The 27232-nt window shown below is 42.5% G+C and overlaps 1 protein-coding gene across 3 annotated transcripts in view; it reads left to right on the forward strand.

The window, feature by feature from the left end:
- The window catches only part of IQGAP2 (IQ motif containing GTPase activating protein 2), a 338812-nt gene that overhangs the window by 268239 nt on the left and 43341 nt on the right, over positions 1 to 27232 (forward strand). For all 3 annotated transcript variants that reach the window (XM_021084462.2, XM_085013875.1, XM_085013876.1), the window contains 7 exons: positions 2567 to 2650; positions 4481 to 4552; positions 5226 to 5295; positions 10704 to 10912; positions 19829 to 19978; positions 23870 to 24033; positions 26199 to 26423. In XM_021084462.2, coding sequence (XP_020940121.2) covers positions 2567 to 2650; positions 4481 to 4552; positions 5226 to 5295; positions 10704 to 10912; positions 19829 to 19978; positions 23870 to 24033; positions 26199 to 26423 — 974 coding nt within the window. The remainder of the gene's footprint in view (positions 1 to 2566; positions 2651 to 4480; positions 4553 to 5225; positions 5296 to 10703; positions 10913 to 19828; positions 19979 to 23869; positions 24034 to 26198; positions 26424 to 27232) is intronic.

Here is a 27232-nt window from a genome sequence, read left to right on the forward strand (position 1 = left end):
TTTTTATAAATGCCTTCTGTCTGTAATTGTCTCTAAAAAGCTGTTTCTGAGTGGCTTTTTTTTTTTTAGAATTTTTGTTTCCCTTTGCATTTTTACCAACAACTTCTTCTAACTTTATACCTATAATTACTTTTAATAAAGAGCCTCTAGTTGGAAGCACCTGTTATCTCTGGGCCTTGCACAGGAGTTCCACTGTTAGCACAGAATAAGAAAAGCCATTCCTGCTGGAGCTGAAACTATAAAAAGAACATTATGTTTTGACAAATAAAATAGGAAGCATATAGTATTCTCCTTCTGTAGATTAAAAACTCTAAGCCTAGCCAAGTTACCTTGGTTTGGAAAGGTAACAATAAAATTAAAATGCAGATTCCAGAACATCTACGTAATTGATAAAAGAGATGAAATATAAAATGAAATCTTCAGAAGAGTACTGTTGGTGAAGACGGAAACCTAAGGACATTAAAAACAGCACAAAATGGACTGATAGTTGCATTCAACCAGTGCAGAAATGCTTCAGTGTTAAACCTCTGTTCCTACACTAGATTACTTTTTTAGAATCTTTGTGGATTTGAACTAATAGAGATTAATAATGTTTCTGGAGGAGTTCCCATCATGGCTCAGTGGTTAACGAACCCGCTAGTATCCATGAGGACTCAGGTTCAATCCCTGGCCTCGCTCAGTGGCTTGGGGATCTGGCATTGCCATGAACTGTGGTAGAGGTCACAGATGTGGCTCAGATCTGGCGTGGCTGTGGCTGTGATGTAGGCTGGCAGCTACAGCTCTGATTTGACCCCTACTGTGGGAATCTCTATATGCTCTTGGTGTGGACCTAAAAAGACAAAATAATAATGATAATGTTTCTGGAGTTTAGATAATTCAAAAAAAGCAGGATAAGAACTTGAGCTAATCCCAATAGCTTGCTTGCCTTTAGGTTTGAGCCAAGGAATGGAATGTATAATAGGATTTGCACGTCTGTACTTTAAAACAGTGTTACCACGGAGTTCCCATCATGGCTCAGTGGTTAACAAATCCAACTAAGAACCATGAGGTTGCGGGTTCAATCCCTGGCCTTGCTCAGTGGGTTAACGATCCGGCATTGCCGTGAGCTGTGGTATAGGTTGCAGACACTGTTTAGATCCCCTGTTGCTGTGGTTCTGGCGTAGGCCATCGGCTACAGCTCCGATTAGACCCCTAGCCAGGGAACCTCCATATGCCACATTGTGCCATGACGGGAACTCCTCATATGCCTTTTTAAAAAGAAGGGATGGGAGTTCCCGTTGTGGCGCAGTGGTTAACGAATCTGACTAGGAACCATGAAGTTGCGGGTTCGATCCCTGCCCTTGCTCAGTGGGTTAACAATCCGGCATTGCTGTGAACTGTGGTGTAGGTTGCAGACGCGGCTCGGATCCCGAGTTGCTGTGGCTCTGGCGTAGGCCGGTGGCTACAGCTCCGATTAGACCCCTAGCCTGGGAACCTCCATATGCCGTGGGAGCGGCCCCAAAGAAATAGCAAAAAAAAAAAAAAAAAAAAAAAAAAAAAAAAGAAGGGATGAGGTGGATTGATATAGGCAGATGTGAAAAGAAATTTTTAGAAATAACTTGATTTTTTTTTGTCTTTTTAAAAACCCAGAACTTGCATTTCATTTCTAATGAGAAAAACAAAACCAGAGCATTAGAGATTCATTGGTATGTTTCAATAAAAAGATTCTCAAAAATGAATTGGAATCAACTTATAATGTCTATGAATTTGACCATTCTAAAGATAGCAGTTTGTGTCCACTTTTTGCCAGTGTTTCCTATAAAAGTTCTCTTTATCAGTGATAACTAAGTAAAAACTCACTAAACTTTATGTAAAATTAGATGAAATTGGAGTTCCCTTCGTGGCTCAGCGGTTAACAAACCGGACTAGTATCCATGAGGATGTGGGTTCAATCCCTGACCTTGCTCAGTGGGTTCAACGATCCAGTGTTGCCATGAGCTGCAGTGTAGGTTGCAGGTGCGGCTTGGATCCCATGTTGCTGTGGTGGTGGTGGAGGAGCAGAACTTCCATATTCCGTGGGTGTGGCCCTAAAAAGAAAAAAAAAAAAAAAAGAGTGAAATAAAAGATCAACTGGAGCACTCTCTTCTCAGGGACCCAGTGTCCCTAGTTGGTGGACATCTTCATTTTCAGTCTGTATCATGGTGGTCCAAGGTGTTGGAGAAAAGATACTTACACGTTGTTATTTTGTAGCATCTCATATGGTTACAAAATAATACCTGCCCCCACTTGGTCCGTTTGTGTGTTTCAGAGCAATTCCATTTCATTACTACTTCCTATCCCTCAGGGCCTTGGTAAAAGTAGGTCCTCACGTGATCATTCCTTTCCCGAACTTGGGACAAGCTTCAGCTGTGACCTCGTGCCCAGTTTAATTAATGTCCACCCCCAGAGAGGGTGTCCAGATGAGATGTGGAAGGAAGGGTCCTTGACATTGTGCCAAACCCGTGTCTGCTCAGATGCACTCCGTCCTTGCACTTTCTCAAATAAACTGCTGCATGTATGTAATTCTGTAACTCATTATTTTCCACAGGCTTTTTGGAAGGGACATCAGCAACGGGCATCATATATGAAGCGGCGACAAATGTTCATTGATAATATTTCAGCAATTGTGAAGGTAAACGCCCTTTCCTACCTTAGGTAGTGCTGGACTCAAACTTTCCCCTTAATTTATGTTTTGCTTCTGCAAGACAGGCTGTGTATGAGCCTTGATGACAGAACCAAGGAGTGGGTTTGAGTCCAACCTCTGCTACTCACGTAGCTCATCATCTTCAAGCAGGTCCTTCAAAGCGCTATATTCTCTCTGGTCCTTTCTAAAAAACGCTATTCCTCTCAAAAGTCCAAATCAGTTACTTTGAGTTCCAAATCCTCAAAGTCTAGAGGAAACCCAGCTTTATTTTATGTTCTTATTCTTGTCTTCGCCAGTGGTATTTAGAATGCTCAAAGGTAGCAGTACGAACCTTAGTTGTAAGACAAATGCAAAACCAGCGATGAGAGGAGAAAGAGCTAAGTTAGGACCTGTCTTTGGGTGGTGAGCCTGTCTAACCCAGCTTCCCACCAAGGCTGGTTGTTCGGAGGGCTGTGGGATGCCCACTCTCCTGGAGCTGAAAACCAAAGGGATGTATGGCCCTGAGCTTGTAGGAACTTATAAATCCAGATAAGAGCCAAAAGAGTGGAACTGGAGTGATGGGAAATAAGTTAAGACATTTTAGGAATTCCCTTTGTATCCAACTAGTATCCATGAGGATGCAGGTTCAATCCCTGGCCTCCCTCAGTGGGTTAAAGACCCAGCTATTGCTACAAGCTGTGGTGTAGGTCGCGGATGTGGCTTGGACCTGGCATTGCTGTGCCATAGGATTTGACCCCTAGCCTGGAAACTTCCATATGCAGCAGGTATGGCCCTAAAAGAAAAAAGATGTCTTTTTTTTTTTTTTTTTTAAACATCTTCATGATTAAATCTGTATGCTGGCTTATTTCAGTGACTGCTCTCTGATTGTGTTTCCTCCATCCTAGTTTTTACTCTTTTTTTTTTTTTTTCAATTTAAAGAAGCCCTTTCAGTATTTCTTTTAGAATGGGTTTTGTATTGCTGTACTCCGTTGGCTTTTGTTTGTTGGAGAAATTTTTTATTTCCCCTTCTATTTTAAATGATTAGTGGGGAGGGAGTAGGAGGGATCGGGAGCTTGGGGTTAACGGATGCAAACTATTGCTCTTGGAATGGATTAACAATGAGATCCTGCTGTCATGAGATCCTGTAACATTAAGAACTATGTCTAGATACTTACAACAGAGCATGACAATGGGAGAAAAAATTATGTATACCTGTATGTGTAACTGGGTCCCCATGCTGTACAGTGGAGGAAAAAAAAAGTGTTAGGAGAAATAACAATAAAAAATAAATTAAAAAAGACTTTTTAAACTGTGAGGATAGAGAATGGTATGTTCTCGACTCCTTGTGCATAATTAGCTCTTAAATGAAATACTGGCCTGTGCTCACCATGAAACACAAGGCTATTTGCTGCAAAAACCGTCATAGTTGGTCCCTCATGAGACCTCTTGAAATGTTTTCCTGTAAAGACAAAGAATATTGGCTGCATTCAAGGGATCTTGGAAGAAACCCTGAACCTAGTTTAGTTGGATCCCCTGGCTCAGTGCAACACTCAGCAAAATCGCTTGCCCTCTTGGCTTTTGTCTATTGAGAAAGCAAAAGAATACAGAAAGCTCCATCTTGTAGAATGTGCAAAATGCGTAAAATGTTCTGAATCCCTAGGAGAAAATGCAATGAAAGGAGTAGGAGATGAAGATGAGGCCTGAAATATTTATTATTTGGTGGGCTGCTACTTTTTATTTATCAAATGAAATTTCAATTTCTTTTTTGAAAGACTGCATAAAAAGATATAAAAGGTTGTGTAGTAATTGCCTGGATTTCTTTATGTAACTTGTGTTTAGATTCAGTCCTGGTTCCGGATGAGAAGAGCACGAAAGAATTACCTTTCACGACTGCAGTATTTCAAAGACCATGTAAGAGACGTGTGTGGGTTTTTATCCTGGCTGAAAATGAACAAAACAAATACTTGGTTGAATGTTAGCATCAAATGATTTTTATTAAATGCTGGAAATGAACACTAGGAGGAAAAAACAGATTTTAGAACTCACTGTGGTCCTATTTGGAGGCTTCTTCTGTTTCTTTTTATTCAGAACTCCCATTCAGAGAGAGATTTTACCATTCAGAACTGGATAGAAAATGGGTGAGGGGAAAACTGATACGGGGCTCGTAACGCCAAAGAGAAAAGCTTGTAATGAAGGCTTTTCCAACACTGCATGTAAAAATTTTACCGCTGATGGCTTCATTAAAATAGAAGCCCACAGGAAGAATTTTTTTCAGCATCTTTGAAGAACAGACATGTGAACGTAGATTGGACCATCTAAGTTTGGTGGTAAAATTCTTTTCCCTTTTTAGATCTCTTTATTTACACAGTCCCTTTGCAATCTTGTTTATACTTTCAGCTAAGTTATCTGACCCTTCCTTCAAAGAGAATGCAAAAATAAACGTCGGATATGCCACATCTGGGTACTCTCAGTTCTAAGCAGTGTCCATTTTGAAAATACTCTTAGTTCTTAAATCATTCTAAATTCTAAAAGAGTAGAGTCGGTGGGATTCTGGAAGGTCGTGACTGGTCTTATTCTTTTGCAGAACAATGAAATTGTGAAAATACAGTCTCTCTTGAGAGCAAACAAAGCCAGAGATGACTACAAAACCCTGGGTAAGTGGGAGCTCTCTGAAACAAAGCATCCCTTATAAACCAGACACGGACAAGGTATTTCCATCTGAGTCACTGCAGTGGTTTCTCCAGGCATAGAGAATGCCCATATTTTCGAGTAGATTTTGCCCATCTCAAAACCCCAGGTTCTGCACCAGGGCACAGAGGGACATGTGATGACAAGAGAAGAGCCTTTCTATCTAAGTGGAGTGGGGTGAGTGCAGTAGGTATGATTTCTTCTTCAGAAAGAATGGGCTTGGGCGGGGGAAGGGATAAATCAGGAGTTTGGGATTAACAGATACACACTTACTATATATTCGTAGATAAACAACATATAGCACAGGAAACTACTCAGTATCTTGTAAACAACCTATAATGGGAAAGGCTCTGAATCTCTTTGATGTACACCTGAAACTAACTCAACATTGTAAATCAACGAAACTTAAAAATGTATTTTTAAAGGAGGAATTTCTGGAGTTCCCGTCGTGGCTCAGTGGTTAATGAACCTGATGAGGAACCATGAGGTTGTGGGTTCGATCCCTGGCCCCACTCAGTGGATTAAGAATCCAGTGTTGCTGTCAGCTGTGGTGTAGGTCACAGGCGCGGCTCGTATCCCACATTGCCGTGGCTCTGGCGTAGGCCGCAACAGCTCCGATTAGACCCCTAGCCTGGGAACCTCCATATGCCACGGGTGCAGCCCTAGAAAAGGCAAAAAGACAAAAAATTAAATTAAATTAAAAAATTAAAGGAGGAGTTTCCATTGTAGTTCAGCAGGTTAAGGACTCAGTAGTTGTCTGCAAGGATTCGGGTTCCATCCCTGGCCTTGTTCAGGGGCTTAAGGATCTAATGTTGCCACAAGCTGCAGCATAGGTTGCACACACATTCAGCTTGCATCTGGTGTTGCCATGGCTGTGGTGTAGGCCGAAGCTGCAGCTCCAATTTGACCCCTAGCCCAGGAACTTCCACATACCACAGATGTGGCCATAAAAAGAAAAATCAATAAAAATGGAGTTAGTATAAATGCTAATGCTTTTATATTTGAGCAAGAGGCAGGAATGCAGAAGAGCCAGAAGATTAACTTACATTTGAATACTTTTATTAGCTGGCCTATGATTTTTTTTTTCTCTCATTTTAAGAATAAAACACAGGAGTTCCCATTGTGGCGCAGAGGAAAGAATCTGACTAGTAACCTGTGAGGTTTTGGGTTCGATCCCTGGCTTATTCAGTGGGTTAAGGACCCAACGTTGCCCTGAGCCGTGGTGTAGGTTGCAGACACGGCCCAGATCCTGCGTTGTTGTGTAGGCCTGCAGCTGTAGCTCGGATTCGACCCTTAGCCTGGGAACCTCCATATATTGCAGGTGTGGCCCTAAAAAACAAACAAAAAGAATAAAACATAGTCACATAAGAAATTTGGATATATGAATAAGAAGGGGAAAGTGCGTAGTTTCATCTTCCAAAGATAACTACAAACATCTTCCTATAATTTTATTCTAGACTTCTCGCAGTACCTATGTTTTTTTTTTGTTGTTTTTTTTTTTTTTGTCTTTTTGTCTTTTTGTTGTTGTTGTTGTTGTTCCTATTTCTTGGGCCGCACCCGCGGCATATGGAGGTTCCCAGGCTAGGGGTCGAATCGGAGCTGTAGCCACCGGCCTACGCCAGAGCCACAGCAACTCGGGATCCGAGCCGCGTCTGCAACCTACACCACAGCTCACGGCAACGCCGGATCGTTAACCCACTGAGCAAGGGCAGGGACCGAACCCGCAACCTCATGGTTCCTAGTCGGATTCGTTAACCACTGCGCCACGACGGGAACTCCAGTACCTATGGTTTTTTATATTGTCTTTTGTATAATACTAGTGTATGCCATTTATGGAATGTTTGAAAACAGCAAAATAAAATAAGCATCACCTAGAAATCTCATCCACATTTCATGCTCTTTTTCAGTCCCAGCTCTGCAAAATGTTTATTATTCTATTTTTTCATAGTGAAGCTCATTCTCTACATGTTGAACTTTCAACATTCTAATTATCATAAGACCGAGAGCATATCCTAGACTAAGTCTAGAAGAGCTTGCGATAAGTTTCTTTGTACTGTCCAAATTCTTCAACTATTTAGATCATTCAAGTTTAGTTTTGAGAGGGGGAAAAAAAATCTTTGTGTATTTTAGGCATGCAAATGGCCGTTATATTCTCCCTAACTGCCTTGTTTCTTATTTTTATTTTATTTTATTTTTTGGAAGAAATAAAAAAAATTCTTCCATAATGTCCCTAGTGCAAGAGGGGGCCAAGTGTTGCCAATACCCTTTGTTATCAAAAGCCTGTCTGAATTACCGGGTAAAGTGGCCTAAGAAAGATCTTTCCTGGTACTTGCTAAGGGAAAGAGTCTCAGGAAGCCTCAGAAGCCAGGTTCTGCCTCAAGCCTGTGGAATCTTCTGGATAGTCCCTCATCCCACTAGATTCCAGCATCCAATGTGCAACCTGGATGAGAAAAGATCCCCAGTCTTTTCAAGGCCACATTCTTCCACTTTGGAATTGAAGAGATGTATATCCTTGTTTCTAGATATCTTTAATTTTTATAAGAAGACTGCATAGGGAGTTTTTTTCCTGAGTTCTAGCACATTAAAATAGGTAATTTAAGGATGAATTTTCCAAATGGACACAGGTTGCTTTTCATTTCCTTTGAAGGAACATGTTTTTTGGGTGGCTAAGGTGATGCCTGTCACTTGCTTACTTTTTTTTCTTTTTTTCTTTCTTTTTTTTTCTTTCTTTTTTTTTTTTTTTTGGATACAAAGATAAAAGAAATTCCAGTTAAAACATCTAGGTAATTTCCTGTTAAAAGCATAGAAGGCAGATAGAAACTATGTCGGTGAATAAGTTCAATCAAAGCTGCTCTGGGCTTTGGCAGATAGCATGGCTTTATGATAACTGAACTACAAATTTTCATTCCTTCCTCTATTCAGCATCTTCATAAAATGAAGGCATTGTTTTTCTAAGCTGAGAACTGGATCACTTTTCTTAGTCTGTCATCAACATTTTTTTACCCATTCCCACTAGAAGGGCATTGAATGCACTCAAGTTTGGAAGTTACTGAAATTGTAAAGTGACCACTTTCTTTTTTTTTTTTTTTTTTTTTTTTAATCTTTTTAAGAGCCACACCCACGGCATATGGAGGTTCTCAGGCTAGGGGCCCAATTGGAGCTGTAGCTGCTGGCCTATGCCAGAGTCACAGCAATGCCAGATCCCAGCTGTATCTATGACCTATACCTCAGCTCACAGCAATGCTGGATCCCCAGCCCACTGAGTGAAGCCAGGGATGGATCCAGCTTGTGTCCTCATGGATGCTAGTCGGCTTCATTTCCGCTAGCCATAACTGGAACTCCTCAAGTGGCCACTTTTAAGTGCTGACTGTATAGTTGTGTGATTTCCTGAAATGAAAAGACCACAAAATGGTGTGAAGATGCCAAAAAGCCAACTACTGATAGAAGAGCTATTAATTTTGAGCCATAATAGTTAGTAAAGCCAAAATATTGATTTGTTTCTTTCGGGACTATGAGCACCTAAAAAGACATACAATCCTTAGGAGCAGTGGGAGTGAGATGGCTTATGTCCTCTCAACTCAGCTACATGAGTGAGCTCTGGGGCACGGCTCAGGCTGTCTCTGAAATGGCCATGACACCAACAATATCTTTGTTGAAATACAAGGAAAATAAATTCACATCTGCTTCAATGATCAGGAAGTGGCTGGTCCATGATCCCAGGCAACTTGGAATCCAATGGAATATAAGCTGTTGTTGTTTGTTTTTTTTTTTCCAGTAGATTCTGAGCCTGGAAGCAGAACCAGACCCCTCAAGCTTCCTAAGGCTTTTCCTTGACAAATACCAATAGAGACCCCCAGAAGGGGTACAGTAACAATGCAGGTGGCTCTAGCTTAGGCTTTTCATGCTGGGTTCATGTTAATTGTTTGCGTGGTTGGTTGCATTCTTTATTCCTTGAGTATCAGAGCACCACAGAACCAAGCTGGAAGTATAAGGACACTCAAGCAGGGCCTTGGATGAGAAGGAGAGAGGGTGGGTTTTTTTTTTTTTGTTTTTTGTTTTTTGTTTTGGTCTTTTTGCCATTTCTAGGGCCGCTCCCTCGGCATATGGAGGTTTCCAGGCTAGGGGTCAAATTGGAGCCATAGCCACCGGCCTACACCACAGCCACAGCAACGCTGGATCCGAGCCACGTCTGCGACCTACACCACAGGTCACAGCAACGCCGGATCCTTAACCCAGGGATCGAACCCGCAACCTCATGGTTCCTAGTCGGATTCGTTAACCACTGAGCCACGATGGGAACTCCAAGAGGATGGGTATTAGAGGCTGCCTACTGGTCTAGGTTCTCTCAAGCTGTCATTGTTTTGCTGTGTCTAACCATTCATCACTGAAGGTCCAAGTAGTGTATTCTTACAGTTTACCCTGAGTAGATCTCACTAAACACCTTAAAAAAGTATTTTTTTTCCCCAAAAGTCAGATTGCCAGGGAATTAAAGCATAATTAAAGGTCAAGGCACCAAAGAAAAGCCTTTGTAGAATTTATACAGATTCCCCTCTCAACGGCTGAGCCTGGTGTCCTAGGTGCTAAGGGCCCGCCCTGATCCATGCTTAAAGGATAAAGACCCAATTTCAATTTCTTTTCTTTTCTATCTTTTTTTTTTTTTTTTTGGCCATATCCACAGCATGTGTGTGTGTAAAGTTCCCAGGCCAGGGATCAGACCTGAACCTCAGCAGCAACCTGAGCTGCTATAGAGACAATGACGGATCCTTAACCCACTGCACCACAGTGGGAACTCCCCCAATTTCACTTTCTAATATTGTTTTCATTTCTGCCACATAGTGCACGGGTTCCCATTTTCATTCTTTTGGCTTCTAGGGGGCCTTCCAGCTCTCCCCTCACTGACCTTTCCTGATGCCCCTTTCACCTAGTTCCTGCTCCGTCCCCCAGCGCTTTCGGATGGAGAAAGAATGCTTTCTGCTTCCTGCAGCAAAAACAGAAGTCTCTTATCTGGCTCAGCCACAGGTTCTCAGAGCCAAGCTCTCATGGGCATTCTTTCCCTGATTCTCCATCAATAAGACACAGAGATAGAGCTATCTCCTCAGTGTGTGAGTCCTGGAAGCAGCCTGAGAGAGTGCTGATAAATGAGTACAGATAACAAGGAAAGAGTGAGGTCAGACACTGTCAGTGGTGTGTGTTTCTTTATTTGATCAGTTGCCTTGTCCAGATGTTACATGAAGCAGAGCAATGGACCCCAGAGACCAAGCACGTCCATTGCTCCATTGTTTCTGGGAGTTCCTTATGAAACGACCTGATGTCTTTCCTCCTGATGAGCCCATCAAGCATGCCCAGGTAAAGCACGCCTTCCCTTTCCTTGCAGTTGGCTCCGAAAACCCACCCTTAACCGTCATCCGCAAGTTCGTACACCTGTTGGATCAAAGCGACTTGGATTTCCAGGAGGAGCTGGAGGTGGCGCGATTAAGGGAAGAAGTGGTGACCAAGATCCGGGGCAATCAACAGCTCGAGAAAGACCTGAACCTGATGGACATTAAGATTGGGCTCCTGGTGAAGAACAGGATCACGCTGGAGGTCAGTGGGGTCTGTGGGACTTTTGCCTCCCCGAGGAGAGGAGGCGCTGGTGTTTTTGCCCACAACACCTTTGATCCAGCGAAGCTCCTTCGGAGTCCAGAAGGAGTGGTCCAAAGTTTATTTACCATTTTTATGACCACTTCATGGTGCTCAGTCCTGCCAAATTCTGTGCCTCCCTTTGGTAACATTTGCTAAGGCTTCTTTACCATTCTTCTTTCTTTTTTTTGGTCTTTTGTCTTTTTAGGGCTGCACCCATGGCATATGGAGGTTCCCAGGCTAGGGACTGAATCAGAGCTACAGCTGCCAGCCTACACCACAGCCAGATCCGAGCCATGTCTGTGACCTACACCACAGCTCACGGCAACACCAGATCCTTAATCCACTGAGTGAGGCCAGGGATCGAACCCACAACCTCATGATTCCTAGTCAGATTCGTTTCCACTGTGCCATGCCGGGAACTCCTTCTTTACCATTCTGAAAGGAAGTTGATGGGAAATAAACCTACTTGTAGATATACCTTCATAACAAGACTAGGGCCTGTCTATGAATTTTTAATTTAATTTAATTTAATTTAATTTGTTTATTTACTTAATTATTTATTTATCATCTTTTCAGGGCCACACTTGCAGCATACGAAAGTTCCCAGACTAGGGGTCAAATCTGAACTGCCACAGCCACAGCAATGCCAGATCCAAGCTGCATCTTCCACCTACACTGCAGCTGGTGGAAATGCCAGATCCGTAACTCACTGAGCGAGGCCAGGGATCGAACCCACACCCTCATGAATGCTAGTTGGGTTTTTAATCTACTAAGCCACAACAGGAACTACAGGCCTTTCTATGAATATAAAAGAAAAATAGAAAGAAACGGATTTGGAGTTCCCACTGTGGCTCAGCGGGTTAAGGGCTTCACACAGTCTCTGTGAGGATTCGGGTTTGATCCCTGGCCTCGCTCAGTGGGTTCAGGATCCCACCTTGCTGCAGGCTGTGGCTTAGGTCATAGATGAGGCCCAGATTTGGTGTTGCCATGGCTGTGACATAGGCTGCAGCTTCAATTCAACTCCTGGCCTGGGAATTTCCATGTGTTGCAGGTACAGCCCTAAAAAGAAAAAGAAAAAGAAATAAAGAAATGGATTTATTCTTAAAAAGCATGTATTTCACTGTGAAAATACATGAGCCTGATGTCATTAGAGATCTGATAAAACTTTCCAGACTTGGGCCTCTTCACAGAATAGCCACAGATTCTGAGAGCTCCAGATGAGCCTGGTCAGGTCAGCTAAGGACTCTGTCTATGAGTTCGTTTTCCAAAAGGGAGAACAACTCTTGGGAGAGTTTAGAAGATACAAAATGTAGTCTTCCCCCAACCCCAGTTGACCCACAATTGCAGTCTTAGAAAATGAAATTTATTCTCAAATTATGGGGATATATATTGTGCATATATATAAAACAATTAGATTTGAGGCTCAAGCAATTACACACTGAATTGTGACCTGCATGACTGACCAGTGAGACATTAAAAAATCCAGGCCCGTGAGATGTGGGCAGTCATTCACACAGCACCACCCTACACACTCTAGGACAGGAGGGCATGTGCCTTCCCCAGCCCCCACCCCCTGGGAGCTAGTGGTGCCCTCCAGTGGATGTTAACCCCCCCAACACCTATTTCCAACATGACCCCTACAGGAGGCATTTCCCTAAAAATAGCCTCTAGCTAAATAGTGCTGTGGTTTTATGTCTGAGAAACCTGCCAAAGTCAGAGCACCCTAAACCCATGTGAAAAGTTTCTTTTTTTTTTTTTTTTTGGTCTTTTTGCCTTTTCTAGGGCCGCTTCTGCAGCATATGGAAGGTTCCAGGCTAGGGGTCAAATCAGAGCTGTAGCCGCTGGCCTGCGCCAGAGCCACAGCAACTCAGGATCCAAGCCACGTCTGCGATCTACACCACAGCTCATCAGATCCTTAACCCACTGAGCAAGGCCAGGGACCGAACCCGCAACCTCATGGTTCCTAGTCGGATTTGTTAACCACTGAGCCACTGACGGGAACTCTGGAAGTTTCATTTTTATTCAAGGAAAGGAGCTTTCTAGGGTAAGACCTCTCTCCATGTCCCTATTCTTGCCCCACATCAATTTTGGGAAAACAGACAGGTCAGGAGGTTGACCTTCTGGATGCTCTGAGAAGGCTGCAGTGGCTCAGAGGTGGAAAGCCAGCTTCCAGTGTGGGTCTGGAAGACGAGATGAGCAGGCCCAGGAGGCCCCCAGCTAAGTGGAGAAGAGAATGCCCTGCTCTGGTTTCCAGCCCTCACAGAGACACCAGCGAAATAGCACTGAGAAAATACTAGAGCAAGTATAAGATAGGAAACGATTGTCTTTTCTAAAGATTAAGGAATAACACTGCAATTTACATGTTCTGCATTGGAGTTCCCGTCGTGGCTCAGCGGTTAACGGAGCCGACTAGCATCCATGAGGATGCAGGTTCAATCCCTGGCCTCGCTCAGTGGGTTAAGGATGCGGTGTTCCCATGAGCTGTGGTGTGGGTCGCAGACATGGCTCGGATCCTGCGTTGCCGTGGCTGTGGGTGCAGGCCAGTAACTGTAGCTCTGATTGGACCTGTAGCCTGGGAACCTCCATATGCTGTGGGTGCGGCCCTAAAAGACAAAAAGACCAAAAAATAAAAAATAAATGTTCTGCATTTAACTCTCTGTTTTTTCATCCAGGAAAAACAAGAGTACTTTGGCCTTTTAAAAAAGAATAATGTGTTTGTATTGTTTGACACACATGAAAACTTTTAAAGTATAATATATTCCAGAAGGACCTTTTATAGCCTTCAACTCTTGTTTTACCCTAGTCCCATAAAGTTGTAAACAGGAAATGCCTTGCCTTTTAAAATAAAGGCTTCATTGCAAAAGACTAAGTAGTAGAAATATCTAGCTTGTGGAAATACAAATGTGGCCGGTTTTCGGGTCTTTATGAATGTTTAAACTGTCCTTAAAGCATTAGTAATGGATAGCATTGTGAAACTAAGTTCTCAGTTTAGGTTGTCAAATGAATATTTAACACACATTGCCTGGAAGTTAAACTAGTGATTATCAAATCTCTACGTTTTCATCGTATTGATAGTGGCATTTTTGGTTAGATGATAAGAATAGTGCTTTTGCTTTATTCATAGTAGTGAAATAATTGGAAACAACCCAAACCCTAAAACAACAGAGGACAATAGAACCAGTCTAACAGGTATGTTACACAACCACTAAAAATAAATGTTTCGGAAGAATATTTAAGGACAGGAGCAAAGGTCACAATATAATGGAGAAGCAAATAGTAACTGAAACAATATGATTTCATTCATTGTAAAAAATATGTACACTTAAGAAAAAAATTAAACGATTTTTCTTTGCATTGGTAGAATTAACCTTCTTTTTACTTTTTTTTTTTCCTTTAATAATGAACCATGCCTTGAGGGAAAAAAAAGATATTCAAGAGAAGTGGCTTAGTTCTTACAGAGCAACTCCCATTCTCTCTAGTCACCATGTATTTTACAATTCTTTTAAAATTGGCATTTTTTCTAGGAACCTCAGAAAGTCAGTGGGCGAGCGAAATGCGTAATACTGGTTTTAGGCAGACGAAAACGTTTGGGAATGGAAAAAAGAACTAACGTAGACGTTTCTGGCAGGAATAGGGAGGAGGAAAGGTCTAGACTCAAATTAGCTTGAAGGGAAAAAATCCTACATGGAAACAGAAAGTAATTTCAAATCACTAACATGCCCATGGATGTATCACCTGAATGCAGATTTAACAGGCCAGGGCTACCTGAAACCCAGAATTGAAATTTCTTTTATTGCTTAAGTACACCTCTTGGCTGCTTATATTAGCACGTTTCCTTGGGCATGTTCCTTCACCTCTCTGAGCCTTGTTTTTGTCACTGGAAAATGTGCTAAATGCTTTATCTGGATTGAGTGTGGGGTTTTTTTTGTGGGGGGGGGGTGGCTGCACCCCAGGGCATGCAGAAGTTCCTAGACCAGGAGTTAAATCCACGCCACAGCAGGGACAACACCAGATCCTTGCACCACTTGGCCATCAGACAACTCCCACATGGATTGTTTTTCATCTTTACAGCAACTCAGTAAGATTGCTATCATTGAGTCCATTTTATAGATGTAAGGAAACTGAGTCTTAGAGCGGTTATCCTGAGCAAGATCCCAAAGCTCATTATAATATCCAGATACCATATGTTTATGGCTCCTAAGTCCACACTTTCTACAGAAGTTCGTACGCTATGACATCATACCTGCAGGCAGATACTCTGTTATCAGGGGGAGGGAAAAGATGGTGGCAATTGAGGCGACACAGAGATGTGGGAATGTTATGAACACGTTCAATACTCTTGTTCCTTCAATTCAGTATTCCTCAAATGTTTGATATTTATCGATAAGAATAGAGGACATGAAATTTTCTGTTAATAAGCATGCAGAGTTCCCATCGTGGCGCAGCGGAAGCAATCCTACTAGGAACCATGAGGTTGCAGGTTCGATCCCTGGCCTTGCTCAGTGGGTTAAGGATCCAGTGTTGCTGTGAGCTGTGGTGTAGGTCACAGACGCGGCTCAGATCTGGCATTACTGTGGCTATGATGTGGGCTGGCAGCTGTAGCTCTGATTCGACCCCTAACCTAGGAACCTCCATATGCCGCAGATGCAGCCCTGAAAAGCAAAAAAAAAAGAAGAAGGACGTGCATTTCTTTGGAAGCCCTGCCTGGCTTGGCTTTGGTCCACCTTCAGGCTTCCCAAAGCCAACCTCCATTCACACCAGAGCTCCTGGGAGCCAAGTGTGATTTCACAGGGAGGAAGGAGGAAGGGCTTATCACGTTCAAGTGCGCAGCCCTGTCCTTGGGTCTCCAGCACACAGACGTTCCCTCTGCACAGCTGCTGGCTCTCGCCACCCCCGCCCCCGCCACTTCCCCTCCCGGGCTCAGCATTTGACTTTGCTATTTCCCTTCTTCCGTGGCTCTTCCTGTCCTCTCTTCACCAAGTCTATTAATAATGCAAAGGAATTTCGTTCTGCCCCAGAGCTGGCTTACCACCCCATCCTCTCTTCTCTTCTCTATGTGTCAGGAAAGGCCACCCTAAAGATGAGGTCTGTAACAAAACACAAGAAAAGTGTCCAGTTGCCGGAGCTATCTCCATTGAAATTGGGGGGAAGAGTGCAGAGGTTATAAGTATCAAAATTTTTTTTCCCTCCATATATTAGAAGTCAAGATAATCAATTTAGGAGTCCCTGTTGTGGTGCAGCAGAAATGAACCCAACTAGAGTCCATGAGGATGCAGGTTCGATCCCTGGCCTTGCTCAGTGGGTTAAGGATCCAGCGTTGCTGTGAGCTGTGGTGTAGGTCACAGACACTGCTAGGATCCCGCGTTGCTGTGGCTGGGGGGTAGGCCGGCAGCTGCAGCTCTGATTTGACCCCTAGCCTGGGAACCTTCATATCCCGCTAGTGCAACCCTAGAAAGCAAAGTAATAATGGTTCTGTAATTAATTTATTGCATATATTTGAGGGAATTGAATGACCTACACATTTCAAGTTATTTGAAGAGGGGAAACCTGGGGTAAATGGAGCTCTAAGCCAGTTAGCCTAGTGATGTCTAAGGCTATCAAGCTGCTGCTGCCTCTTTAACTTCCATCCGGTGGTAACTATGCTTCCTTTCTTCATCTCAAAGGTAATTTATATATTTGTGAAATAAGTGAAGGGATTGTCACCTTTTTTTTTAACTCTACTATTTTTTTATATAATGATTTTTATTTTTTTCCATTATGACTGGTTTTAAAAATTTTTATAGAAATGCAACTCTAGTCCCCTCTTCCCCCATAGGGGGAACAGACATATAGGACTCGGTCAGGGTTGCCCCTCTCTGAGAATGAGAAAGTATGACGTTATGACCTGGAAGACAACGAATTAGAACCATGTAAAACTATCTAATCTCAAGGCTCCGAGGATGTTGTTTTTGTTGTTGTTGTGTTGGGGGGGGGCAGATTTTTTTGTCTCCCTGTAAACTGACTCCAGCTATGGGAGAAGAGGAAGGTAGGAGGTAAGCAGATTTAGAGCTTGTCCTATACAGTGGTTCTCCTGCCTGGGATAATTGCAAGTGGGGACAGGCACATGTTTTTGTTGTCAAAATGCCTTGGAATCCCTACCTGCATGTAGCAGACGGGGGCTAGGGATCCTAGATGGCCAGCAGTGCATGCACAGCAAAGCACTGTGGTGCCTGAAGTCCCTGGAGGGCCACCACAAAGGGACAGTGCTGGCCCATCCCCATACTGGCTGCAAAAAGACCCCTCATGTGGAGGTTGGGCTAAGAGCTCAGGGAAACAGATGGAAGAAGTCTTAGGGAAAACCACTTCCTTGCCACCTCCTCTGTGGGACAGTGACCCAATGTTAAGTGGCCAAGAAGGCATTCTAGAGCTGTGGCTTTCACGTAAGTCATGTGTCATTAATGGGTCATGAAATCAACTTTTTTTTCCTTGCTTTTTTTTTTTTTAGCACTGTACCCACAGCATATGGAGGTTCCCAGGCTAGGGGTCAAAAAGGAGCTACAGCTGCTGGCCTGCATCTCAGCCACAGCAACGCAGGATCGGAGCCAAATTTGGACCTACACCACAGCTCAAGGCAATGCTGGATCCCTGACCCATGGAGCGAGGCCATCATCATGTATACTAGTTAGATTCATTTCCGCTGAGCCACGGTGGGAACTCCCATGAAATCAATTTAATGGGTCATATCTGCTGTCTAACAAATGGAATAGAACAAAAACAAATGGAAAATATCAGAGTATATCCCAGTAGTAGGAGTAAGTATTGTTTCATATAGTGTGTATGGGTGTGTTTACAAATAAAAGATATAAAATGCATTTTTGACTATGGGTCTCCATAAAAATGTTTGATAGACCCTTATCTAAAGAACCTACTCTGGTTCATTACCCTTTAAGCCCCTGAAGGGGACACAGTCGCCTGAGGCAACCACTTGACATGATTTTAGTGACACTTTCCAACAATCCCTGTAAATGGTTAAAAGAGCATGATTGGGGGTGGGGGAGAAACTTAACTTTGTTAGGCATTTACAGACTTCTTTTCCCTTCCATCTCTAATTAATTTCTACGCTGCTTATTTTTGGCCAGTGCTTTTTACGTATTGAAAAGATAGAATTCATTCATTTAAAGGTTACAATTTAGTGGTGTTTCATATATTCCCAAAATTGTGCAACCATCACATCTGTCTGACTCTAGAACATTCTCATCACCCCCAAAAGAAACCCCAAAGCAAATGTTCTGGAATTAGTGGCGATGGTTGCACAATCTTGTGAATAATACTAAATAGCACTGAACTGTACTCTTTAAAGGGATAAACTTTATAGTATGTGAATAGTATTTCAGTTCCAAAAAGAAACAGAAGAAAAAAACACCCATATTCATTAGCCGTCACTACTTATTCCTTCCAACCACCAGCCAGAGCAACCTTTAATCTCCTTTCCAGCTTAATAGATTTGCCTGTTCTGGATTATTTCACATGATTCTGGTATCACACAATATGTGGTCTGTTGTGAACAGCTTCTTTTACTTCGCATAGTGTTTTTATGGTTCCCCATGTTGTAGCATGACTTTGTACTATATTCCTCTTTATTAAAAAGTAACATTATGTTGAATGGACATACCCCATTTTGTTTGGCCATTCATCTATTGATGGCCATTTGAGCTGTTTCCTCTGCAGCTATTATGAATAATTCTGCTCTGGCCATTCATGTACACATTTTTGTAGGGACATATGTTTTTCGGTTCTTTTGGGTGTATGCCCAAGAGTGGAATTGCTGGGTCATGTGGTAACTCTGTGTTTAACTTTGGAGAAACGGCCTGGATTATTTTTGCTTTTTAGGGCCACACCTGTGGCATATGGAAGTTCCCAGCCTAGAGAGAATCAGAGCCACCGTAGCTCATAGCAATGCCGGATCCTTAGCCCACTGAGTGAGCCCAGGGATCGAACCCGCATCCTCATGGATCCTAGTTGGGTTTGTTAACTGCTGAGCCACAAAGGGAACTCCCTGCCTAGATAGTTTAAATGGCTGTACCATTTTACATTCCTACCAGCAGGGTACGAAGTTTCCTATTTCTCCACATTCTCACCGACTCCTGTCTTTTTATTTTTGAGATGTAAAGGTTCTTTATAATATAGATACAAGTCCCTTATCCAAGACAAGACTTGCAAATATTTTATCCCATTCTATGGATTGTCTTTCGTTTTATCAACAGGGCATCCTTTGAAGTGCAAAGCTTTTAATTTTCATGAAGTCTCATTTATCTTTTTTTTTCACTAGTGTATTTGGTGTCATAGCTAAGAAACCATTTCCTACATGCGCAAAGATGCACGTACAAGAAACTAACTGTCCATCAAGAGGAAAATCATTAAATAAGTTGACACACACACACAAACACAAATAAGAAACCATTGCCTAATCCAGGGTGACAAGTATTTATTTATACCTAGGTATTCTTTCAAGAGTTCATAGTTTTAGCTTTTACACTTAGTTCTCTGATCTCTTTTGAGTTAATTTTTGTGGGGTGCGTTAGGGGTCTTTTTTTTTTTCTTCCCCTGGAAACTGGATATCTGTTTGTCCCAGCATCATTTGTTGAAAAGACTATTCATTCCCTATTGAATTTCTTGGGAGTCAACATCACATCTGAAGAGCAAATACATACAACTTTGGAGAAAAATATCACAAAAGCCAAATTCACCTGAAAAATAGATTTCCTTAATTTAACATTCCCTGTTCCTTTGTTTTTCATGGGAGAAATGTGGGAAATTGATCTTCTCCAGGTGTATCTGAAGGGAAGAGATAAAGAGTACCAGAAGCAAATGTAGTAATTTTATAACTTTTTTCCCCAGGATGTAATTTCACACAGAACAAAACTGAATAAGAAAAAAGGCGGAGAAATGGAAATACTGAATAGCACTGACAACCAGGGAATTAAAAGTTTGAGTAAAGAGCGGAGGAAAACACTGGAAACATATCAGCAGCTTTTTTATCTTTTACAGGTGAGAACAATGTCTTTCTCTGTGAGTTTGGGTTAAATGCTTTGTTCCATGGTGGTGGTTTACAGCGGACCCTCTCTCAGGCTAAAGCTGTCAGAATTTACATGTGCTGAGCCCCTGCTAAGTACCAAGTGCCATTCTAGGTACTTTACACACATTATCTCATTTATTTCTTAGTAAAAGCCTGAGAACCCTCAGAAAATAATTGTTACTGTTATTCCCACGTTACATATAAGAAAACTGAGATGCAGCCAGTAAACGGTAAAGCAATGGTATGGAGACCCAGGCAGTTTTTTTTTTTGTTTTTTTTTTTTTTTGGTCTTTTTTTTTTTTGCTGTTTCTTGGACCGCTCCTGCAGCATATGGAAGTTCCCAGGCTAGGGGTCAAATCGGAGCTGTAGCCACCGGCCTACGCCAGAGCCACAGCAATGTGGGATCCGGGCTGCGTCTGCAACCTACACCACAGCTCATGGCAACGCCAGATCGTTAACCCACTGAGCAAGGCCAGGGACCGAACCCGCAATCTCATGGTTCCTACTCGGATTCGTTAACCACTGCGCCACGACGGGAACTCCGACCCAGGCAGTTTGACTTCAGACTTCAGCCATGCTACATTATACTACAATTCTCTGCAGAAATTGTGTAAGTCTAATTATATAAGCAAAAGCTGTCAATCATGAAGAACTTAGGAACGATGAAGACCGGATATGTACTAGAACTAACCTGCCCTTGTTTGCATTATTTCCATGGCCTCTCTGTGATCCAAATGAACAGTAATTTTCCACTGCTTCCAGAATGTGAGAACTAAGTTGAACTGGTTACAGCTAGACTTAGGTGGACCAGTTTCTGTTTTGTTTGAACACTGATTCACCCTATCCACCTGACCAACACATACGATGAGTCCCAAAGGAAACAATAAATGATAGAGAAAAAAGGAAGCCTGCACTAAGGCAGAAAAACTTTGCTAAAAGAGGTGAATCAGCAGTTCTACCTTAAAAGTCAGGTGTACCTGGGGCCACTGCTGGTGGCAGTGATTATGTAAAGTCTGGAGATGATTGAATCTTTACTTGAGGACATCGTTGGCATTAGGTGCACAGAGAACACATTACCCAAACCACAAACCAGGTGTGGCTAGACTCATTGAGAGAAGAAATGTTGAGTTTGGTTCATTTTGGTAAAGTTGAGAATCCTCTACTTAGACTAGATGGGCAAACAGGTGTAGTGCCCCAAATGTCCACAGTGTGGCAGCATAGAAGGAAAAATGTTAAAAGAGGATTGTCCTGAGGAATCCAGGGCTTGACAACTACCTTTCCAGAAAGAAGGGGAACTCCCTCAATGCTAGACAGGTGAAATTATGCTCATGCTAGATTGCTGAAATTAGGGTTATAGCCATCCACCAGTACGAAATTTAATCTTAGGCATTTATCATTTTTGGCATCCATGAACTTCAAAGTGCATAAAGCTTCTTTAGGATTTAGTTTCCAGGTGTTGGATTTTTTTTTTTTTTTTTTTTCCTTTTTATGGCCACACCTGTGGCTTATGGAAGTTCCCAGACCAGGAGTCAAATCAGAGCTACAGCTGGAGGCCTACACCACAGCCACAGCAACACCAGATCCAAGCCGCATCTGTGACCTGTGCCACTGCTTGTGGCTATGCCATATCCTTAACCCACTGAGCAAAGCCAGGGATCAAACTCCTATCCTCGTGGAGACTAGGTCAAGTCCTTAACCCGCTGAGCCACAATGGGAACTCCCCCTATTGTTGAATATTGATAGAATTTGTGTCATTTAGAAAATTGAAAATGTCTTCATTGGCCTAAGGTTTGTGTTATTTACCCTCTTCTGTTAGTGGGAACTCTTGAGTGGAAAGGAGAAAAATCACCGGAGTGTGTTTAGAATAATTCCACCAAGTTTTATTCCCTGGACAATTCATAACTGATGCAACCAGGACACTACCATTTAGTTGTTCTGAGTGGAGTGTCAAGAAATAAGATAATGGAGTTCCTGTCATGGCTCAGCAGAAACGAATAACTAGTATCCATGAAGACACAGGTTTGATCCCTGGCCTCGCTCTTTGGGTTGAGGATCCGGCATTGCCATGGCTCTGGCATATAGGCCAGCAGCTCCAGCTCCAATTCGACCCTTAGCCTGGGAACCTCCATATGCTGAGGGTACAGCCCTAAAGAGCCCCCCAAAAAAAGAAAAAGAAAAAAAATATAAGGTGTGTTTCTCCACCTTTTCTTCTCTCTCCTAAGACCAATGAGGAAACTATAGACAAACCAGCGATAGGGATTCTGGCCTTTGGAATTTCTTAGCCAAAGCAGCAGGTCAGGTGGTACAGGTTTTGCTCTGGGCTTGTCTCTTCAGTATAAGCATGCATTTAAAGTTTTGAGGTCATCTGAGAGGAATAAGGGGTGGGCCTCTTCAGCTTTGGAGTCATTAGCCTTCCTTATAATCCCATATGCTTTGGGAGAGGAATCACCCCAGAACTCTAAGGAAAAAAAGTTGTCTTGAGCTGCTTTTTCATAAAATTTCAATCTTTACAAGCTTGAAAGGAAGTCTAAGTGGTGAACTAAACTAGAATTTGGATTTTCTTAAAAAACCCTTAAAGCCAAACTGCTTGAGGATATTAAATACTGGTTTCCACGTAAGGAAAAGGTTTTTTTTTCTTTGGAAGGAAGATGAAGAGAAGGACTCTTAAATTTCTCTGAAACCTAAGTATTATTTTTTTTCTCTTCTGGTTGGTATTATTTTTTTCCTCCGTCTGGTTGGTGTAGCTCCTGGAGAAAAACCACGTTAGCATGAGGACTCGTGCTCCAAGCCTTGAACGCTCTCCTCAGCTGAGCTTTCAAGGCTCCTTGTCAATGTTTTAAAATTCTTGTCACTCTTGTAAATTGTCTTTTTTTTCCCCTTGTCATTTCCCCATCAACTCTCCTGACTTTCACCCTTCTCTTAGCCTCCCTACCTCTTTCCTGCCTTCTCACTCTTTGTCCGTGGCACTGTCTCCACATGTTTTCCTTATCTTTTTCTTTCTAGTTTCAGATTATGGGATGTGTTTCCTTCCATTCACTCATCAATCCTCCTACAACAGTCTGTATAGCTGGGCCCTTGCCAGTTTCTTTGGAAACTAGATCTGTTAGCCCCCCTTCTCTGTTTCTACCATAAATATTCCTATGTGGCTCCAAAAGGTGAACAGTGTAAAGCATACTTACTACAATTATATTCTATTAAATATGTCATGACATAGTATATAAAACTTAAATCCTACCATAACTTTCTGGAGTTCCCTGGTGGCCCAGTGGGTTAAGGATCTGGTGTTGTCCCTGCTGTGGCATGGGTTCAATCCCTGGTCCAGGAACTTGCGCATGCTGTGGGTATAGCCAAAAAAATAAATCCTAGCATAGCTTTCTATATAACTTCCTCTGGTATGGTATTATTGTTAGCTGCTACCTTCTAAAGTCTTAATAATATGTGCCAGGATACACTTTTTTTTTTTTTTTTTTTTTTTTTTTTTTTTTTTTTTGCTTTTTAGGGTCACACCCACGGCATATGGAGGTTCCCAGGCTAGGGACCCAATCAGAGATACAGCTGATGGCCTGCACCACAGCCACAGCAATGCAGGATCCGAGCTGCATCTGTGACCTATACCACAGCTCACGGCAATGCCAGATCCTTAACCCGCTGAGTGAGGCCAGGGATCAAACCCACAATCATGGTTCCTCATCGGATTCGTTTCCGCTATGCCACAATGGGAACTCCCAGATACACTTCTGTATGCTTTTTACGTCTAGAAGAACAACCTTTAAGGAATGAGGAATTGGATGCTCTTCTTTGCTTTAATAATATTTTAATGTATAATTTTTGTTGGGGGGTTTCTTCTTTCCTCTTTTCTTTAGACCAATCCTTTATACCTGGCTAAGCTGATTTTCCAGATGCCGCAGAACAAGTCAACTAAGTTTATGGATACTGTTATTTTCACATTATACAACTATGCTTCCAATCAGCGAGAAGAGTATCTACTCCTCAAGCTTTTTAAAACTGCTCTGGAAGAAGAAATAAAGTATGTATATAAGCGTATATGTAAAAATATCAATACCTTTTGTTAATGGTAGCTATCTTGGATTTACGAAAATAATTTAAACATTATTCTTTTAAGTTACTTATACATATTCAAATATCCCTAATTTTTGGAGACATTTCTACATCATCATAATTATATTCAAGAACAGCCTTCTCTCGGAGTTCCCGTCGTGGCTCAGTGGTTAACGAATCCAACCAGGAACCATGGGATTGTGGGTTCGATCCCTGGCCTTGCTCAGTGGGTTAAGGATCCAGCATTGCCGTGAGCTGTGGTGTAGGTTGCAGACTCAGCTTGGATCTGGCGTTGCTGTGGCTGTGGTGTAGGCCGGCGGCTACAGCTCCAATTTGACCCCTGGCCTGGGAACCTCCAGATGCTGCAGAAGTGGCCCAAGAAATGGCCAAAAGATGAAAGAACAACCTTCCCCATCAGTTTTACCTTTTCCGGTGCGAAATTCACTTTTTTTTTTTTGTCTTTTTAGAGCCGCACTCAAGGCATATGGAGGTTCCCAGGCTAGGGGTGGAATCAGAGCTGCAGCTGCTGGCCTGCACCACAGCCACAGCAACGCCAGATCTGAGCCTCGTCTTTGACCTACACCACAGCTCACAGCAACACCGGATCCTTAACCCACTGAGCAAGGCCAGTGATCGAACCTGTGTCCTCATGGATAATAGTCAGGTTCATTACCAAAGAGCCACAATGGGAACTCCTAAATTCTTCACTTTTGATTTTGCAAATATACAAAGCTTTTCGAATGTCAATGAGAAAATTTATCTTAAATTAAAACTTCATGAATTATAAAGCCATAAACAGATGAGGATAATGATCTCTGCTTCTTATTGTAACTTAAGCTACTTTTTTGCTAATTTATTTTCTGACTCAGTTAATGTAAAAAAAAAAAAAGTATAGGTACCTATAATTAATGAGGGGGAAAAAAAAAACATGAGGAATGCCCTTAGCTAACTAGATGGATCTTAATCGCCTTCCTGAATTCTGGATCCTATAAGTGATGCTAATCCTTTGGGTCCCTGAAGCTGTTACCACATACATCTGCCTTCAGGGTGTCCTCAAGGCAGCACAGGAGATAGGATTTATGAGAAATCCATGCTGCACCGTATAACTAGGTAGGTTACTCAATGAATGATATGCTTAGGGTAACAGATCAAAGGGACAGAAAGAAAAATCCCAATTAGGTCAATAGGTAAAGGTTTTATGCAAGAGGGAGAAAGTGACCCCAAACCTTGAGGAATATCTACAGTTTTTATAAGAAGCAATGGAAAAGGGAAATAAGGCACAATGGTGATTCGAAACAGCGTGGGTCAAGGGGCAAGAAAGCAGATGAGTCTAGGCAAGAGTTGAGTTAATTAGTGACCACCAGGAAATGAAGCTGGAAATACCAGTTGGGCCAGATCGTGAAGGATGCTGAATACTGGCCTGAGTGCTGAGACCCCTTACTTTCTGGGAAGCTGTGTACGGTGTTTGAGAGGGGGGCACAGGGACATGACCACTTTAAGTTTCTAGAAGATTGATCTACTGGCTGTGTATGCTCAGGATGAATGGGAGCTACACAGTTCAAGTAAACAGGGGAGTGCAAAGAAAAAGGTACAGCTTAAGATTTTCCACACCCTGAGTTTGAGTTTTACATGCAGAACATATGGGTGAAACTATCTAGCAAAAAAAAAAAAAAAAAAAAAAAAAAAAGGAAATTCAAGACTAACTCCAGGAAGGAGATAGGCAGCATGATGCTTGTACAGTGTCACATTATTATCATTATTATTATTATTTTAATCTTTTTAGGGCTGCATCCACAGCATACAAAGTTCCCAGGCTAGGGGTCAAATTAGAGCCGTAGCCACCAGCCACAGCCACAGCCATGCCAGATCCAAGCCTCATCTGTGACCCACACCATAGCTCACAGCAATGCCAGATCCATAACCCACTGAGCGAGGCCAGGGATCAAACCTGCATCCTCATGGATACGAGTCAGGATCATTAACCTCTGAGCCACAATGAGAACCCCCGATAGTTGCCTTTTAAATTGCACACTCTTTTACCATGAAGTCCCTGGCTGCCAAAGTGAATATACTCTGCTTAAAAACCTCTATCCATAGAGACAAACCATTTTGTCCGGTTTGGGCTTTTTTCAGATCAAAGGTGGACCAGGTCCAGGATATAGTTACCGGGAACCCCACAGTCATCAAGATGGTCGTCAGCTTCAACAGAGGTGCCCGTGGGCAGAACACGCTGCGCCAGCTCCTGGCTCCGGTGGTGAAAGAGATCATTGATGACAAGTCCCTGATGATCAACACGAGCCCCGTCGAGGTCTACAAGGCCTGGGTCAACCAGCTTGAAACGCAGACTGGAGAAGCCAGGTAGTGAAGCCAGGACGCTGCTGCTGCTCAAGCGTGTATCATGATCATTTCAACATGTGTATTTCTACATACCCTTCCAGTCGGTTAACGAACAAAATGTACAGTATAAATCAATTTTCAATCCAAGAGGTCAGGACCTCCCTTGGATTGTGCAGGCCACATTCTGGGACTCCTGCTCCTCTTGAGAATACATGGTATTTTCAAATTCTCCTACCCGTTGATTTTTTTTTAAATTACTTAATGAATTTTATTACATTTATAGGTGGACAACAATCATCACAACCAAATTTTACAGCATTTCCATCCCAAACCCTCAGTGTATTCCCCCACCCCTGAACCTGTCTCATTTGGAAACCATAAGTTTTTCAAAGTCTGTGAGTCAGTATCTGTTCTGCAAAGAAGCTCACTGTGTCCTTTTTAAATTTATTTTTATTTATTTTTATTTTCTTCTCTAGGCCTGCACTTGTGGCATATAGAGGTTCTCAGGCTAGGGGTCTAATTGGAGCTGTAGCCTCCAGCCTATACCACAGCCACAGCAACGAGGGATCCGAGCCGTGTCTGTGACCTATACCACAGCTCATGGCAATGCCAGACCCTTTACCCACTAAGCAAGGCCAGGGATCGAACCCACAACCTCATGGTTCTTAGTAGGATTTGTTAACTACTGAGCCATGATGGGAACTCCAATTGTGTCCTTTTTTTAGATTTCACATGTAAGTGATAGCATTTGATGTTGGTGTCTCATGGTCTGACTGACTTCACTTAGCATAATAATTTCTTTCTAAGTCCATCCATTTTGCTGGAAATGC

Source organism: Sus scrofa, chromosome 2 (assembly GCF_054392235.1).
Source record: "Sus scrofa isolate SSC_HxYL_T2T_F1_AM1 chromosome 2, Sscrofa_HxYL_maternal_Yorkshire_Landrace_v2.0, whole genome shotgun sequence".
Lineage (NCBI taxonomy): Eukaryota > Metazoa > Chordata > Mammalia > Artiodactyla > Suidae > Sus > Sus scrofa.